Genomic DNA, 16,660 nt, shown 5'->3' with positions numbered 1-16,660 from the left:
TTTAGCAAAAAAGTGTAACTCCCACTGCGAGACTCGAACTCGCAACCTTCCGGTTAAAAGCCGGACGCTCTAAGCCGATTGAGCTAAACGGGACTTGGTTGATGGGTTGTAATTTAAAGATAATATATGGAGTTACAGTTACATTGTAACATATGCATGATATACTGTTTCTTGGATTATTTTTCGTAGTCAACTGTATTTTAGAAAATAAATGGGACTTGTAAGAATAAATATACCTAGAAACGAATTCGTGTAATGTCTTACTGAAAAGCTTGTACTTCTTCACAGTATATTTATGAGATAACATACTCGAGTGTATATCAGGATATACGCTATCAAGCAATTTTAAGCAAGATGTTACAAGTCACTATAAGGTACCGTCAACAAAGACTAGAAGGGAAAAGTTTCTGACTCTGCACTATCCTATACGCGTTGAAGAAGGATGTCGATCGTCAATATTTTAAGCGTGAATGTTTTGAATAATCCTGCAAAGTTTTCAGACTCATACAAATTCGAGATTACATTTGAGTGCCTAGAACCGTTGAAAAGCGACCTGGAATGGAAATTAACGTATGTGGGTAGTGCTACTTCTCAAAGCTATGATCAAATTTTGGACACTCTTTTAGTAGGACCTATTCCTATTGGAATTAATAAGTTTGTCTTTGAAGCAGATCCACCCAACATCGACTTGCTTCCTGAACTCAGCGATGTGTTAGGAGTCACTGTGATTTTGCTTTCTTGTGCATATGAGGAAAACGAGTTCGTCCGCGTTGGTTATTATGTAAACAACGAAATGGAGGGAATCAACTTGCAGGAAATGGAAGATACTGAAATCAAGAAGGTCAAGGTTGATATTTCAAAAGTATGGAGAAACATCCTGGCCGAAAAACCAAGGGTTACACGATTTAACATTCAGTGGGATAACCCTGACTTTGATGATGCACCGCCTGTTCAGCCAGACGCCGAGGAGGAGGAAGAAGAAGAAGAGCCAGAAGAAGTCGACGAAGAACTCGATGAGGAAGGAGAACCCGAAGAAGAAGAAGAGGAGGAGGAAGAAGAAGGCGGTGATGACGAAGAGGAAGAAGACATCGATATTGAAGAAGAAGAAGAACCTTCCACCTCCCAACCTCAAAATCCTAAAGAAGAACCCCAAGCACATGATACCATTAAGAAACAGTAAACTAGTTTTTCTTTCGTTCTGAATGAAGATCCATTCCCATTCCTTCGTTATCCTTTTCAATAATCCTTGATGTTGGTTCACAATGATTCCTTCATTATGGAACCCTTTAAGCCCTTGCGCTACGTCCTCCTTCTTTGTCTTTTATTTTAGGTTTCTTACGACGACCACTGCATTGGTTCTTTCTTCCGAAATAAAGCGTTATAATATTACCAGATAGGGTCGTGGAGATTGGCTTTCTTGGTAGATTTGTTTATTTATGTTTTTATTGTTTTTTGTTTACGGGGTTCAATCTATCCGTGAAGAACGAATCGTCCTTTGCTCTTCAATTATTTTGTTTTTCTTTTATTATGGGATAGTGCGCTGCTTAAAATTTCGTAATCCCGGGTCACAAATATTGAGTAACACTACGTAAGAAGAATACGAGCATTCTCACCATGATTTGACAGTACGCCTCAACCCCTACACTAAAAAAAAAACTGAAAAAGCGTATTCCTCGATGAGTACGGATTCCTTACCACGTAATTTAATGGAGCAGTAAGTGCGCGATCGAGAATTGTGCTAAAGAAACAGGAAAGCAATGGAGCTCCAGCAGCAATTGCAGGGTATGAATACTTATCTTAAATTTATGAGATGAATGGCAAATAGAAGTACAATGGCTAACTTTTATAGCACTGTTGGACGAAATTGACCAAAACAAACAGGAATCGGAAAACATTAGCAGAGAGAGCGAGTATCTGTGCCAATATATTGGTAGCATGATGGCCTTCCAAAATCGCCAAACAGTCCCTAAAAAGTGAACAGACAATCATGAAATTTGTTTCAATGGGAACTCATTGGCCAAAGAAAGATGATTCTGCACTCGAATAACCAATTCTGGTCTTCTCAGTATTGTTCTTTAGTTCCAGTTCATGTATATTAAGATGAAGTCTTATTAACATTACAAAAGCAAAAGTTGTTTTCTTTTTTTTTAACCATCTGGTACTCGTGGACGGTGACTTTGAATTCAGATAATTTGCATCCATCTTTTCTTTCCCTGAATCACGCTTCAGACAGTTTATTTGTCTACAAGTATTTCACTTTAAGATACTTCTGTTTACATCCACGATTATTTCTTTGCATTTTGACCCGATCGAATGTCAATTCTTCAACGTTCTTGCAGTCGACGTAGGTAAGGAGTTCGTTTCGTTGTCGAGCATCCTTTACTTACGCTTTTTCCAATCCTATCTCCCCTTTGACCGTTCCCACCTTTTCGTATTCTTATTTTCTGCCGTGTTCCCATTTCGAGTGGGCTCGCCCATCTTTTCTTTTCCCGTCTGTTCTGTAATCTTAGTCTTGTTTACTTTTTTTGTTTATTTTAACTGAATATGAATTATAAAAAAAGAACATGATCCCATTGAACAAGATTCATCGTCATTCGCGTGTTATGTTGCAATTTCATTCCTAGTCTTTTGAGTATTCTAGAATGCACTTAATCTAATGCTACTTTTCACATATGATTTTTAATAATAGACTTGTAATTCAATAGGGTTTTTTTTTTAAAAAAAGTTCACAATGTGCCGAATGGCAAAAACTTTTTGAGAGGCAACATTGTTAGTCCATTGAGCCAAGACATTCGACATAGATCATTTTCTACCATTTCCATTTCATAGAAGAGAATTCAAAAATTGTAGAGTACACTCAATTTCGACCTTCTAGTCACCAGATCGTTCACCACGTTTTCCATTATTTTTCAGCTATACTTGAAATTACTCACATTCGCGTTCTACTATTTCTGACTACATTTCTACAGCGGTTTACACAAATCTCAGATACACAACCAGTTGCCTACATCAATTGCGAAGAAAAAAAAAGAATATGAGGTTGACTCAATAAAATGCGATCCATTTCAACATTTTGAACAAAAACGGAACACTATATGAAAGAAAAACACATTATCCAATATAGAAGTACAACCGAACTAGTTTTCAGTTAGTTATGACGCTCATAACAATTCCTGCTTCAAATTTACTTACCATTTTTAGAGGTTCAACTTAGTACGTCTCCAGTGTCTTCTCTTCATGTTGTAATGGATGGTGTTTCCAGTACGAAGGCGGATCCACTGAGGGATAGGGCGGTTTTGACGCTGAGCCTTAGCAAGCTTTTGCTTGGTACGGAAAGTCTTGTTGGCAGGCATTTTGTGAAGAGTAGAATGCACACTCTGGCTACAAAACCTTTTGTGACTGTCCAAAAAACATGTGACTGTTTTTTTGAGACGACAACATAGACATACCTAATCGCTAAAAGTTACGTTAAATAATGTAAACATTAGGATGTAAACAAAAGAAATTCCTAAATTCCTCTGTATTTTTTTTCTGGCAAAATGGCTGCTGAACGAACAATTACTAGTATTCGAAATAGTCATTTTATTTTTCATATTTGCTATTATTACATGAAAATTGATTCAACAGAAAATCGTCCAAGTCATTTCTTAAGTTGTATGTTTATATGTTTCTACTGTGCTAATTCAGTACGTTTAGATATATGAGAAGTAAAATCATGAATAGTCGTTAATGAAATTTCATCCATATCAAGTTTTATGTATGATATTTTTAAATAGTGATCGAATTGAGCATATACAACACCAAAAAGCATGTGAGAAAAGTTACCAGTCATTAAACTAATTCATTCCTTATATTTTCTAATGTTCTATCAATGAGCCGAGACCTTGTTTTACCACAGGTATCCGATAACAGTTGGGTTAGTTGACAAGTTATTGTGTGTGACAACTTTGGCGATTACACCTCCATCAAACACGAAGATATAGAGTCAGGATGCTGAATAGATGATAAGTTATAAACAATGGCTACCGAAGTCGTCTTAGAAGCTTGTTAAAAGCTTCCTGCACAAATTTTTTATTATGACCGTCCAAAGTATTGGCCGCCTCGTTAAACGCAAACATTTAGGATTCGGAATTAAGGAACGAAGGATAGCAATCCTTGGTTTTTGTCCCGAAAGGTGATCATAACTATTCACTGGTTTAGAGTTGGCTCTTGAAATACTAGAGCTATCTACTCATGGTGATTATAAACGGTGTCTTCACGGGCGTCAACACTTTCCACTATTACATTCCGACTTTCCCATCATAAAATCTTTCAAGAAATCCAGAATTGTTAATTTTCCGCATTCAGAAGCACCCACGAATGCAACAAACTAACCAAATTGAATTGTCACATTGAGACCACGCAGTCCCCGTATAAGTCTCCTAGTAAGGCTCCAAAGTTTTACGCCATTGAATACAAACAATGCAAAATCTTCCAAAACACGATTTTTCGTCCTTTCTCAGTCAAGATATCAATTTTTGACCCACCCTTGCATAAACATTTAGATGATCCAGCACCTCGATTCAGCTTTTGCAGAAACAGAACAAACCAGATTGGCCTTTGTTGAATCCCACTTCTTGTAAAAAAGGTAAACCTATATCATAAATATCATAAAATACGTATTAATAATAATCAAAGCGAAACCATCTTAAGGGAAACTGTAATCGTTTAAATCCTTGTTTTATTTTCGCTTTGTCACGATAGGCGTACAAGCTGGGCAACTACCCTTTCTAAATCAACAAAAAAAATAAACAAACAATGTTGTGAATAACATTCCTACGTCGCTAGGTAAGAATAGTCATGGTCCAGGGGTGTTCGAGAGGAGGATATTTCCATAGGTTGTTTATCCACCTTAATATCTAGTCATTACCTTCAATTGAGAATATAGGTATGACCGTATGAAGTAGGCATCACTATAGGAGCATATACATATAAGCGAATGGTTAATCGGTATAGGGTCTGAGAGCTAGTTCGTTTGCATCCTGCCTGCAGTCTGAAGCAAGACACCTGAGAATCACAATGAACCATAAAAACTTACAGCTCCGTGGCAATACAAACAATTGGCCATCATTCTTAGAGGACAAGTTGCCACCAAATTGATTCTGGATTCAATTGGACCTATGCTTTTTTTTTGCTTTCGGCTTGGTGTTTTACTAGGACACAAGGCGATCATCAATCGCTACTAGCAACTTGGACCTTTTCCGCTTAATTTCAAGTCAATTGGTATGCCAATAAAGAATAGCCTTGTAACTCAAAAAAAAAAAACAAAACAAAAAAAAAGCTTAGACATCGTCGCCCTTGTACAGGTACAAGAACCAACTAGACATAACAATGACTTAGATCTGTTTACTGATTATACTAGAGACAAACAAATAATGATCATAACTTATAGTGACTTTTATACGACTCCGTACTTCAGTTCAAAACGAGATATAGATATTTAAGTAAGAAGGAATAAGTAGTTTGTTTGTTTCATTCCTGTTGGTTTTGGTTTCCTTGTGTACAACGCCATGGTCAACCGTAGATATATTCATCAGTCATAGTCCTAGGAACTTTCCCAAAAGGATGACTCTATTAAATTATCTGAAGAAATAAGTCGAATCTCAAAAGAAAACAAGCACATAAACAAGCGCATTTGGTAATTAGTTGTAGCTTTTTTTTTTTTTTTTTTTTTCTTTTTTTATTAGTAAATGAATGAGCATTCATGTATGCCAACATGTAATTTACATGATGAGTTCAAATGGTCATGAGAGAAAACTAATACTTCCGGTAAAGATATATTTTCCTTAAAAGAATAAAAAATTTATAAATTCTTTGTTTATGTTATTAAAAAAGCAGTGTTGTGAAGGTAAACAGCGCTCACTTCATCATAATCTTCTTCGTACGAAGAGCGGGAATGCTCGCACGCGAAGGCGCGTACGAGGCGGGATTGAGACACATATAAATACATGTAGATATCTCACAATGTTTCGTGGTAAGAAGCTTATGAAACTTATTTGATACTCCCATAATTTCCTCTTGAGATTGAAAACAATCGTTCTTTACATATAGAGAAACCCGTAATCTCATGTTGACCTTGTGACTATATTGAAAATGACTAAAGACATTGTACCAACCCCCGTCTCTGTGTTTTTGGAAAAGGCAATTAACAAGCCTAATAAAACCTTTTTGGATATTTATAACGAGAATGGAATCCAGAAATCCTACTCTCATCTAGATCTTCTTCATCGAACCAACACCATCGCTAGATTTTTCCAAGAGAATGTGCCTTCAGGAGTTACTGTTGGTATTTTCATGAGACAAGAACTTGACTTTGTGTGTTCGATTCTTGCCCTATGGGCGACTGGACATACATGTGTCATTTTCAATGAAGACTGGGACGCAGATGTTGCTACCGTTATTAGCGAGCGTTTGCATATAACTTCCTTAGTGTTCAGCGATCTTTCTGAAAAGTATCATCTTCCCGGTGTAAAGTCACTTCATCTGAGCGCCGTTCCAACGGATCCTAATGCCCCTCAAATTCAAACAGGATATGAGCCTGAAATTGCTATGATTAACCATAGCAGTGGATCCACCGGTATCCCCAAATCTATTCCTTTTCGAATCTCGAAATATGTACCCGCAGCTGATTGGGGTATTCCAGAATTGGGCCATGATCTCAAGACCGCAGTGATTATGGCACCTACATTTGCTCTTACTACATTAAATTGGATGACTTCTTTACTAGACCCAGAAGGCAGTATCATGTTTCCTTCTATGCATATTCGTGCACCCGTCCCTGTTAGCTCCAAGACCGAGCAACTTGCATGGAACTTGCACTATGCTCTGAAGTACGGTTGCCAACGTATCTGTCTCTTGCCTAAGCTAGTCCTGCTCATGTTACAGATCACCGTCAAAGAAAACGAATCTTTCCCTGCTTGTAAGAAGGTTATGGTTGCCGGTGAGATGATCCCTCCAAACTTGCGCGAAAACTGTCAGCATGCTTTGCCAAATGCTGAATTCTCTGCAGCCTATGGGTCCACTGAAACTGGATTCAGTGGATTCATTGCAGATCTCAAAGATAGCAGTTTAGTATATTTCCCTGGCAAAACCATTAAGGAGTGCATGCTTTTGGACGAAAATATGAAGCCTGTTCCTCGCGAGGTTGGAAATAAAGGATTTGTTTGCACCATCACTGACGCACAATCCGAACCCTACGTAGGAGACGACGAGGGTACACAAGCTGCCAACCGCGAGACATACCTTACTGTAAGCAACCAACCTGCCGTTCGTTTTGCAGACTTAGCAACCTGGGAGCAAAAAGATGGAAAATGGGGTATTTCAATCAAGGGACGTTTGGGTCGTATCGTAAAGCGAAATGGTGTGTTTTATGACCTAAATCATTTGGACAAAATCGCCAACTCATTGGATGTTTTCAAGGATGCCTTTTCTTTCCTTATTAGCAATCGATTTGTTTTATGCTACATCCCCAAGGAAGCCACTCTTACTTCTGATGAAGCACTTAATGTGTTGAACAAAGCATTGAAATCAACTGTTTGGTTTTCTCATTGCATCCCCATTAAGGAATTAATGTATAACGCCTCAGGTAAAGTTGACTTGAAGGGCTTACAGTCTTTTGTACAAGACCGTATGTCTGAAGAGGACAACAAATTGCCCAACCTTACTGATCCATTAGCCATCGAAATCAGCAAAATTTCTACCAGAGTTTTGGGTAACAAGTCATTGGAAGGAAAAGAAGTTTTGTTCCAAGCACATGGATTGGATTCTATCAAGGCAGTACAATTCTCTTCTTTGCTGAAAAAAGAACTGAACTGCGAGATGTCTGTCACAGTTTTATTGCACCCCAAGTGCTCTCCTAACAGCTTGACTGCCGCTATTAAGGAAGGCGATTCTAACGAGTTGTCTGTTTCTGTCAACGAAGTAAGAGCCGATGCTATCAAGTTAGCAAACGAATTAAGCGGTATTAAACCGTTAGCACCTATAAAGGATCCTTGGGTGCTGTTAACCGGTGCAACTGGATTCCTCGGAAAGCGATTGTTGAAGTACTTTTTGAACGGGGGTGAAAAGGTCATTTGTCTTATTCGTGGATTGAGCGATGCAGACGCCGAGAAGAGAATGTACGGAATGTGCCCTGAGTTGCAAAAGCATGCAAATTCTTTGATTGTATGGGCTTCCGATTTAAATGACGAGAATTTGTCCTTGTCATCTGAAAAATGGGAATTTTTGGAGAAAAATGTTACCAAGATTATCCACAATGGTGCAATGGTACATTGGACCAAGACCTATCATGACTTATTGCAGTCCAATGTGATGAGTACCAAGACGTTGCTTGATTTAAGCATGGTTGGTCCTAAGAAATTCATCTTTGTTTCTGGAGGTGGACAGCAAGAGTTGGATGTGATAGACCATAACGCTAAAGGACAAGCTATGGGCTACACGCTTTCAAAGTTTGCTAGTGAAGTACTTTGTGAAAAAGCCAAAGGAAAGGGAAATCCTGAAATCTACGCTATTCTTCCCGCATTCATTTTGGCGAATGATGGTGAAATTCTTGCACGTGACTTTTTCTGGAGATTTGTGCAGACGTGTGTGCGTATGAAGAAATGGCCCACTCGCGCTGATGGTGGATCTTTCCCCATGCGTATTTCGTCGACGGAAGAGCTTGCTCGTTGTTTGTATGAAGGAATAGAGCGTCAACAATACTTCCCTGAGGATAAGAATGGACGCATTATGGGATATGATGAAATCGATGGTGATACAATGATTGCATGCTGCGAAGAAAAATGCGGAATCAAGTTGCAAAAAGCTCCCTTGTCTGCTTGGATAGAGCAAGTTGACAAGGACTTGGAAGTGCAAAAAGAAGATCACCCATTGTTTGCATTGAGACAAATGACGGAAGGAGCCATCCAAATGGGATTATTGGATGATGGTGCAAGCGCCGGAAAACAGAAGAATTCTTTGACTGTTGATGCTTTCAAGAGTGGACTCGAACAACTTGAAGCGTAAAGAGGGAAAACATAAACGACAAGAAAAATGGATTCAAATAATAAAAAATAGAAATAGAATACGACGAAAATGATAGATAATACTTAATAGACGATTTAGAATAGAATTCTTTCCTTTTGAGAAGTAACAATAAATGAATGTTACCTATGACAAGAAGGATGTGACACTATGTGATGAAGGGAGAGTAGCAAAAACCAATTTCTAGGAGAGTAAGGTAGGAATTGACAAGTGTTTGTTAGAATTATAGATTGAGAGATCAATAAAAATTTGGAAGAAAAAAGCGAAAGAGAGAGCATGAGAAATATCCTGCGTTTGTATTCATTTGCGTAAAAGGAACTTTGGAACATCACAGCAAGGTACAGTTGAATGAAAATGTCGAGCAACCGAAGGAATTATGAAAGAGAGGAAGACAGGTTGTCGTATCGTTCCCAGCGTGTAGAAAAGGAAGGTTTACCGCGGACGACGTATAGAGATACAAGGGAGAGAGAGAGAGAAAGAGGAGGAAGACAACGTGAGGGAGGACGATTTCAAAGAGAAAAAAGTCCCGAAAGACAAAACGATAGGTATGCACGAACGCGGGATTTCCATCGATCTCACAATCGAGATTGGGATCGAGGAGGTGAGCGGCGACTTGAGCGTGAGCGTGAGCGCGAACGCGTTCCCGACGGTGATCGGATGTATCGACGAGAGCGGTACGATCGCTATGATCGGTACGACCGTGTAGATAGACGGAGAGAAGATGTTGAAGAACGGTTTCGAGGAGGTGATCGAAGGGGAGAGCGAGAACGAGAGCGCGTGCGAGAACAAGGACAAAAGCAAGACTTAGGACGGGAAAAAGAAAAAGACTTGGACAAAAGAAATGGGGAGCGACGAGATTTCAAATTTAGCGATTCGGGAGAGGAACGCATGCAAGCGGAAATGATCGCAAGGAGAAAGGGTCAACAAAAAGAAAAACCAACAGATGAGACAATCGAAGGAATGGGGGCTATGAGCTCTGGAAATGGAAATGGAAAAGAGCAAAACCTAAAGAAAGAAGAAGGAGGACGAGGAGAAGAAGAAGAAGAAGAAGTGATTGTACAAGAGGAATTGAACCCGATGGAGGACATGCAAAGTATGATGGGATTTTCAGGATTCGGGACGACGACAGGAAAGAAGCATGGAGATGTAGGAGACGTGTTTAAACAGAAAAAGGCAAAATATCGTCAATACATGAATCGTCCTGGTGGATTCAATCGTCCTTTAGAACGGGATTGACCGAATGTCCGGTTGTTTTTTGTTTTTTTTGTTGACGGGGTAGGATTTACCGAGAGAATGGAATAACCGAAAGGGAGCCGAGGAAGGGTTTGGCAAGGAAGTGTGTAGAGAGAGAAACGGTGAAAAAAATAGACTCGAAGAGTCTGCAGCTAAAAAAAGATGCATGTTTTTTTCTTTTTCTTTTTCTTTTTCTTTTTTCTTTCTCTTTCCTACTTGTCTAACCGACCGACAGACGTGTCGATGATATGGACTTGGGGATATGACAACGTTGATGCTATCAAAGACTATATTGTTCTTACCCATCTGTTTACTACGGCAGCGCTCTATCGTCTTTGTTTTTTCCGACACAGACTCTTACGGAGTCCAAGAACATCAAACATTGCTATTCTTTTCATCAATTGAACTGAATCCATCCTCTATTATTCTATTTCCCTATTTCTCTATTATTCTATTTTGTTTCCAAGTCTGTCTCTGTTTGTTGCCGTACTTTACTGAACTTTATAACACTCCACTATACTATACTATACTATACCACGCTATACCACGCTATACAATACCAAAGTGTTTTCCAGTTGTTTTCCATTTCCTTGTTACTGCTCCCCTTTGCTTCTTCACACTTCCATGAACGACATCATGTGTACGTTCGCTTGGCTACATTCCACTAGCCGAAGATAAGGTAATGAATCGATGGCGAAAAAAGAACATATTAGGAAATTTAGTCAAACCTTACCGACGCAATGATTCCCTTTACAAACAAAGCAGAAATCCAACAACGTTTGGGAAAGAACCAACCAGAACAGCAAACAAGTATAAAGAAAAGTAAAACGATAAAAACACCTTTGTGAGTGGATATGGGAAGTTTGGCCGAAATTGCAAATATAGAATGGATGGATGATCCCCGCAATATAACGGAAGGAGGAAAAAGTTAACTTTAGAATTTTTTCCGTCCATTGGTTGATGCAAACTTAATCCGAGATTTATCTAGAACGATTTCGGGCGATTGGAAAATCGGAAAATTTAAAATGGGAATCGATGTCACCTATCATTCCACAATTACGTCGAGACTATGGATGTTGTAAGAAGCGTATGACTTGAATGTGAGGTTGGTGGCATTTCATTGGTTGGAAGCTCCGACCTTTGTTCGCCAGGAAGGAAGTCGCTCCGGAGCATTTAGAGATGAGAAATTTTCGTTTAGCCGCTTCCAAAGACTATAAATAGAGGGTGACCCCCCTGCTTTGCAAATTGTACATCCACACACAATAAACAAAATGACTTTTCCCGATAAGCAAACCGCAGCCGTTTTCCACAAGCACGGTGGACCCGAGAACGTAAAGTTCGAAGAAGTCCCCGTTGGTGAACCCGGTGAAGACCAAGTCTTGGTCAACATCAAGTACACTGGTGTCTGCCACACTGACTTGCACGCCCTTCAAGGTGACTGGCCTCTCGATGTCAAGCTTCCCTTGATTGGTGGTCACGAAGGTGCTGGTGTTGTCGTCAAGGTTGGCCGTGGTGTTAGCCGTCTCAAGATCGGTGACCGTGTCGGTGTTAAGTGGATGAACTCCTCTTGCGGTAACTGCGAATACTGCATGAAGGGTGACGAAACCATCTGCCCTCACATCCAACTCTCTGGTTATACCGTCGACGGTACCTTCCAACACTATGCCCTTGCCAACGCTACTCACGCTACTCTCATCCCCGAGTCCGTTCCCCTCGAGGTTGCTGCTCCCGTCATGTGCGCTGGTATCACCGTCTACCGTGCCTTGAAGGAGTCTGGTGTCAAGCCCGGTCAATGGATCTGCATTCCTGGTGCCGGTGGTGGTCTTGGTCACTTGGCCGTTCAATACGCTAAGGCTATGGCCATGCGTGTTGTTGCCATCGACACTGGTGATGACAAGAAGGAACTCGTTGCCAACTTCCACGGTGACGTTTTCGTCGACTTCAAGACTGACGATGTTGTCGAAGTCGTCAAGGAGAAGACTGGTGGTGGTGCTCACGGTACTTTGGTCTTGTCTACCTCCCCCAAGTCTTATGAGCAAGCTGCTTCTTTTGCTCGTCCTGGCTCCACCATGGTCACTGTTGCCATGCCTGCCGGTGCTAAGCTCGGTGCTGACATCTTCTGGTTGACCGTCAAGCAACTCAAGGTTTGCGGTTCTCACGTCGGTAGCCGTCTTGACTCTGTTGAGGCTTTGGACTATGTGGCTCGTGGTCTCGTCAAGCCTTACTACAAGGTCCAACCCTTCTCTACTCTCCCCGACGTCTACAACCTCATGCACGAGGGTAAGATTGCTGGCCGTATTGTCTTGGATCTTTCCAAGTAAGCGCTTAGCTGATTCTCCCGCTGATGTGTTGTTTTCAATGGGAAAGATTTTCAAGAGCTCAGTAGGGATTGATTCTAGAAATGCAAAGAATAGGGAAATGCCTTTTTTTTCTTCTTTTTCCTTGCCGTTTACGATAATCTATAACTGTTTTCGTTATTGAATGGTGTATTTTTGCCTGACGTTAATCCAATACACTAGTCGTGAGGCGAAAATGCCATTTCAATTGCGTTGGAAAAAAAAAGAAATGCCTCTGAACTCTTGTATGAATGTTTTTGTTGTACAAATGAAATTTAGATGTTTTGAATATCGGTAAACATGGCTTTTGACGTGTGTAGAAGTGAGAGCAAATAGAATGTAGAAAATGTAGAATAGAAAGTATGTTAAGAGTGCTTTCATTTCTATTTGCTCTCAATCTTATATGTCTGTCTTTTGGGCAGAAAGAGTAAGAAGGAAGTATGTTGACGACAAGTAGCATAGTAAAAACAATCACTAAAAGGTGTTTGTTGTGGAAGCCTAGAGAGACGTTTCACGCTAGGGAAATGTAGACATCAATGAATCCCTAGAAAACCAAAGTTTTCATTTCATGCAGATCATCATCCCATTTGTATCTCTTGCTAATTAGTATGCGCGAGGTAGATCCTCTCTTTATAGCAAAAAAAATACACTGCCGTATGATCGTCAGAATCAAGGTGATTTGCGTGATTTGCAAAATGATGGGTTTTGATTGGTTGTTAAACAAGATGCAGATCAGATGATCTACATAATCTTGAACATGGATCTCTTATCATCAACAAAGGACATTCCTAGAAAAAGAATAAAATCAACGCAAAAAAAAATTAGCAATGAATCACTTTTATCCAAAAGAAAGCAGAAAAGTGTACAAGACAAAGGAGCAATGTAACGTCTAGTCTAGTCTCTCTCACGGATGTATTTGAAGCATTTCGTTATCTACAATTACATATTCCAAGCCATGATCACTATTCTATAATTCCAAATCGAACGTAGTACGGTACATGGGGACTCATTCTTGATGCAGAGAACGTCGTTTCGAGTTCTCTCTTACCAAGTGTTTGTTGTCTAAAATGAAGCCCAGAAGAATTATTCTGATGGGTCTTCGACGAAGCGGAAAGTCTTCGATTCAAAAAGTTGTCTTTTACAAAATGCCGCCGAATGAAACTTTGTTTTTAGAGTCGACGGCTCGTCTCACACAAGAACATATTTCGTATGTCTTCCCTCAGTCATTTCTGTTTTCCATTTACATTCATTACTGACTCAATTCTTAATAGCTCGTTTATCGACTTTTCGGTCTGGGATTTTCCCGGTCAAGTGGATGTGTTTGACGCAGCTTTTGATTTCGAAAGTATCTTCATTCAAGTCGGAGCCCTGATTTTCGTTATCGATGCACAAGATGATTACCTAGATGCATTGGCTCGTTTACATGTCACTGTCGCCCGTGTCGTGGCCATTAATCCCAATATCTGTATTGAAGTATTTATTCACAAAGTGGACGGTCTTAGCGATGAATTTAAAATCGACACTCAACGGGATATTCAACAGAGAACCCAGGATGAGCTTGCAGATATCGGTCTCGAAAATGTCCCTATTTCATTTCATCTTACTTCCATCTTTGACCATTCCATCTTTGAAGCCTTCAGTCGTGTTATTCAAAAACTAATTCCTCAACTGCCAACGCTTGAGAATCTTCTTAATATTTTTTGTGCTAATTCTCTCGTTGAAAAGGCTTACGTTTTCGATGTACTTTCCAAAATTTATATCGCTACAGACAGTTCCCCAGTTGATGTACAGAGTTACGAAATTTGTTCTGATTTTATAGACGTTATTCTTGATATCGGCTCTATTTATGGTTGTGCCCATGAAAAACACTCCGAACGACATCCTGATGCTTTAGACGAAACTTCCTCCATCATCCGATTGTCCAACGACTTGGTCTTGGTTTTGCGCGAAATGAATCAATACCTGGCCTTGGTCTGTATTATCCGTGCCGATAACTTTAAGAAATCCGGTCTTATTGAATATAACGTTCAATGCCTGCAAACAGCAATCCAATCTCTCTTTTCTTCCAAGTCGTAAAAATTCATACGCTCGCTCGCTGACTAGCTAGCTAGCTAGCTAGCTAGGATTACCTTTTGTCTGTTTTCATTTACGTCTTATAGATGTTGGAACGTTTTCTTCAAATTCCTTTACTTTTCCTACATTATGTATTTTCTTTTTTACAGCTCTAATTTTTAATCATGTTTTTGGCTCATTGTCTTAATTAACCTATAAATTCTCGTCCATGCATACTAATAAAGTTTTCAACACTAAACAAAATGAAAGTAAAATAAAAGCTGAAAAAAGGTCTGTATTATTGAATATAAAAGAAGAAACTGGAACCAAAACATAAAAAGGCGCGGATGCATAATTTTACAACGTAAAGATATTGATATAGAATAGAATAAAAAATACAGAAAGAAAAGTAAAGTTCATAATCTGAACGGTTCTTCACTTACTAGGTTAAACGTTAAATTCCACAATCTGGCCATCGAATGCTGGCTCGGTCGGAACGCTTAATTTCGAAAATTCTTCTTCCATCGTGCTGTGTTCCTCAGAATGATTGAAGCCTGTGTATAATACCCGTGATGGGGCTGGTGTAAGCGAACTGGCAAAGGAGTGAGCCTGTTCAAAAGTAAAGTGAGATGGATATGGTATCCGCCGAAGTGCATCTAACACAACGACTCGAGATCCATCCATCAAATACTTTGTTTTCGGAGGAATATAGTTACAATCAGATATGTAAGATAAGTCACCGATTCGAAAACCCATGTTGATAAATGGGACACTCTCCTTACCGGGAGAAAAATAAACTCCGTGGTGTACAGGTAATGGTATAGTCGTGACATCGAGTCCCTCTAACTCAAAAGGCTCTTCTGGATTAAATATTCTGTAGTCAAAAGTAGGAACACTACCACCTCCAGTGGCTTGTGAAACATCCACCATATAGGGAAACGATCTTGAAATCGATACGAATGTGTCTTTCGTTAGGTATATCTTCATAGTGTCTTGGACAACTCCTCCAGACGTCCACGCTAAAATTTCACTGTTAGTATCAACGTGTTCTTATTCATCAATAGAATACACTAAGAAGAAAACGTTGCAAGCGTCTTTCTTTCCTCAGTCGTACTCGCTCTGCATTACTTATTGCAAAAGACAATTAACATACCCCTCAAGTCATCCAACCCATTAATGGCATCGGCATGTGCATGTGTCAATAGAACCGCATCGATGTTTCGAATCTTATGCTTTACCATAAATTCCATCGCGGCCATATAAAAAGTCTTTCCGCAATCAATTAAGATTGTTTTCGGACGACTCCATCCCTCCGCATCAATCTGCACAATTGCTCCTGTATTGTTTCTCTTGTTTTTTCGACCTTCTGATGTTAAACTGGCCGTGCATACGCGACATGTAGGATTTGGAACGTTCAAACAACAGACATTAGGTATGCCATTGGATGTTCCAGTTCCTAGAAACAATATTCTAGCATTTGGTTTTTTGATATCATTGACCATATTTCTATCTATATCCCCCGTACAGCAACTTAAAAATAATTGTTGTTTTCTTACTTTACGCAAAAGACAAATACGTCTTACGCCCAAAATCGAGTTTTTTACCCAAAGTAACACTGTCTCTTATCCGTACTTTAGCAAGTGCGTTATTCCTCTCAGTCGTCATGCCAAAGTGATTTATCTGATGCTTGTTGTCTCGGTTAACAGACTACTTAGATCTGTTACTCTACCAAGACAGGTATCATAAACAAATGGGTTTCCTTATTTTCTAAACAAATTAATAAATAAAAATCTTTGCTCATTTGGTTCAAAAGTACTACTTTTAAATTAAATTAGTAAAATAATAATATTATTTTGGTAAAACCGTTTAAAAGTCTCAAAGCTGTCGCTTAAAGGACTAATAGAAACTTGATTCAATTAACAGACGAAAAGAATGCTTCGTATGGCTATACAAACAAATGGAGGTTTCCATAAATTATA

General features: G+C 39.4%; 8 protein-coding genes and 1 non-coding gene across 9 annotated transcripts; 6 read left to right on the top strand and 3 right to left on the bottom strand.

The window, feature by feature from the left end:
* Positions 1–18: 18 nt before the first annotated feature.
* Positions 19–93, bottom strand: SOCG_16106. Its single transcript has one exon. It is a non-coding gene; the product is annotated as a tRNA-Lys (tRNA).
* A 292-nt stretch (positions 94–385) lies between these two features.
* SOCG_02929 (histone chaperone Cia1) lies at positions 386–1,606 on the top strand. The gene has a single exon (XM_013161419.1). It carries the CDS (start codon positions 443–445, stop codon positions 1,178–1,180), a length of 738 nt encoding a protein of 245 aa, XP_013016873.1. The 5' UTR covers positions 386–442; the 3' UTR covers positions 1,181–1,606.
* SOCG_02928 (uncharacterized protein) lies at positions 1,540–2,661 on the top strand. The gene is made up of 3 exons (XM_013161418.1): positions 1,540–1,714; positions 1,751–1,782; positions 1,850–2,661. Exons 1-3 carry the CDS (start codon positions 1,677–1,679, stop codon positions 1,975–1,977), a joined length of 198 nt encoding a protein of 65 aa, XP_013016872.1. The 5' UTR covers positions 1,540–1,676; the 3' UTR covers positions 1,978–2,661.
* A 273-nt stretch (positions 2,662–2,934) lies between these two features.
* Positions 2,935–3,365, bottom strand: SOCG_02927 (60S ribosomal protein L39). The gene is made up of 2 exons (XM_013161417.1): positions 3,193–3,365; positions 2,935–3,137 (listed from the first exon to the last, which is right to left on the bottom strand). The coding sequence occupies exon 1, from the start codon at positions 3,351–3,353 to the stop codon at positions 3,198–3,200; it is 156 nt and encodes a 51-aa protein (XP_013016871.1). The 5' UTR covers positions 3,354–3,365; the 3' UTR covers positions 2,935–3,137; positions 3,193–3,197.
* Positions 3,366–5,913: 2,548 nt separating this feature from the next.
* Positions 5,914–9,196, top strand: SOCG_02926 (uncharacterized protein). Its single transcript, XM_013161416.1, has one exon. The coding sequence runs from the start codon at positions 6,133–6,135 to the stop codon at positions 9,040–9,042; it is 2,910 nt and encodes a 969-aa protein (XP_013016870.1). The 5' UTR covers positions 5,914–6,132; the 3' UTR covers positions 9,043–9,196.
* A 218-nt stretch (positions 9,197–9,414) lies between these two features.
* SOCG_02925 (U4/U6 X U5 tri-snRNP complex subunit) lies at positions 9,415–10,296 on the top strand (the record flags this gene model as incomplete). Its single annotated transcript, XM_013161415.1, has 1 exon — positions 9,415–10,296. One exon carries the CDS (start codon positions 9,415–9,417, stop codon positions 10,294–10,296), a length of 882 nt encoding a protein of 293 aa, XP_013016869.1.
* A 1,209-nt stretch (positions 10,297–11,505) lies between these two features.
* On the top strand, positions 11,506–12,930 carry SOCG_02924 (alcohol dehydrogenase Adh1). The gene has a single exon (XM_013161414.1). It carries the CDS (start codon positions 11,565–11,567, stop codon positions 12,612–12,614), a length of 1,050 nt encoding a protein of 349 aa, XP_013016868.1. The 5' UTR covers positions 11,506–11,564; the 3' UTR covers positions 12,615–12,930.
* A 673-nt stretch (positions 12,931–13,603) lies between these two features.
* Positions 13,604–14,905, top strand: SOCG_02923 (Gtr1/RagA G protein Gtr2). The gene is made up of 2 exons (XM_013161413.1): positions 13,604–13,836; positions 13,901–14,905. Exons 1-2 carry the CDS (start codon positions 13,697–13,699, stop codon positions 14,703–14,705), a joined length of 945 nt encoding a protein of 314 aa, XP_013016867.1. The 5' UTR covers positions 13,604–13,696; the 3' UTR covers positions 14,706–14,905.
* On the bottom strand, positions 14,859–16,242 carry SOCG_02922 (hydrolase). Its single transcript, XM_013161412.1, has 2 exons — positions 15,835–16,242; positions 14,859–15,700 (listed from the first exon to the last, which is right to left on the bottom strand). The coding sequence occupies exons 1-2, from the start codon at positions 16,181–16,183 to the stop codon at positions 15,129–15,131; spliced, it is 921 nt and encodes a 306-aa protein (XP_013016866.1). The 5' UTR covers positions 16,184–16,242; the 3' UTR covers positions 14,859–15,128.
* Between the last annotated feature and the right edge of the window lie 418 nt (positions 16,243–16,660).

This window comes from Schizosaccharomyces octosporus, assembly GCF_000150505.1.
Source record: "Schizosaccharomyces octosporus yFS286 unplaced genomic scaffold supercont6.1, whole genome shotgun sequence".
Classification (NCBI taxonomy): Eukaryota; Fungi; Ascomycota; class Schizosaccharomycetes; order Schizosaccharomycetales; family Schizosaccharomycetaceae; genus Schizosaccharomyces; species Schizosaccharomyces octosporus.
This window is presented reverse-complemented; position numbering and strand designations above follow the sequence as displayed.

Bases quoted from the DNA above. Each gene is read 5' to 3' on its own strand.
- SOCG_02926 (XM_013161416.1), top strand. From the start codon at position 6,133: ATGACTAAAGACATTGTACCAACCCCCGTCTCTGTGTTTTTGGAAAAG.
- SOCG_02928 (XM_013161418.1), top strand. From the start codon at position 1,677: ATGAGTACGGATTCCTTACCACGTAATTTAATGGAGCA. The intron at 1,715-1,750 runs GTAAGTGCGCGA...CTAAAGAAACAG, and splicing joins CCACGTAATTTAATGGAGCA to GAAAGCAATGGAGCTCCAGC. The intron at 1,783-1,849 runs GTATGAATACTT...TAACTTTTATAG, and splicing joins GCTCCAGCAGCAATTGCAGG to CACTGTTGGACGAAATTGAC.
- SOCG_02922 (XM_013161412.1), bottom strand. From the start codon at position 16,183: ATGGTCAATGATATCAAAAAACCAAATGCTAGAATATTGTTTCTAGGA. The intron at 15,701-15,834 runs GTATGTTAATTG...GTGAAATTTTAG, and splicing joins TGGGTTGGATGACTTGAGGG to CGTGGACGTCTGGAGGAGTT.
- SOCG_02923 (XM_013161413.1), top strand. From the start codon at position 13,697: ATGAAGCCCAGAAGAATTATTCTGATGGGTCTTCGACGAAGCGGAAAG. The intron at 13,837-13,900 runs GTATGTCTTCCC...AATTCTTAATAG, and splicing joins CTCACACAAGAACATATTTC to CTCGTTTATCGACTTTTCGG.
- SOCG_02929 (XM_013161419.1), top strand. From the start codon at position 443: ATGTCGATCGTCAATATTTTAAGCGTGAATGTTTTGAATAATCCTGCA.
- SOCG_02924 (XM_013161414.1), top strand. From the start codon at position 11,565: ATGACTTTTCCCGATAAGCAAACCGCAGCCGTTTTCCACAAGCACGGT.
- SOCG_02927 (XM_013161417.1), bottom strand. From the start codon at position 3,353: ATGCCTGCCAACAAGACTTTCCGTACCAAGCAAAAGCTTGCTAAGGCT.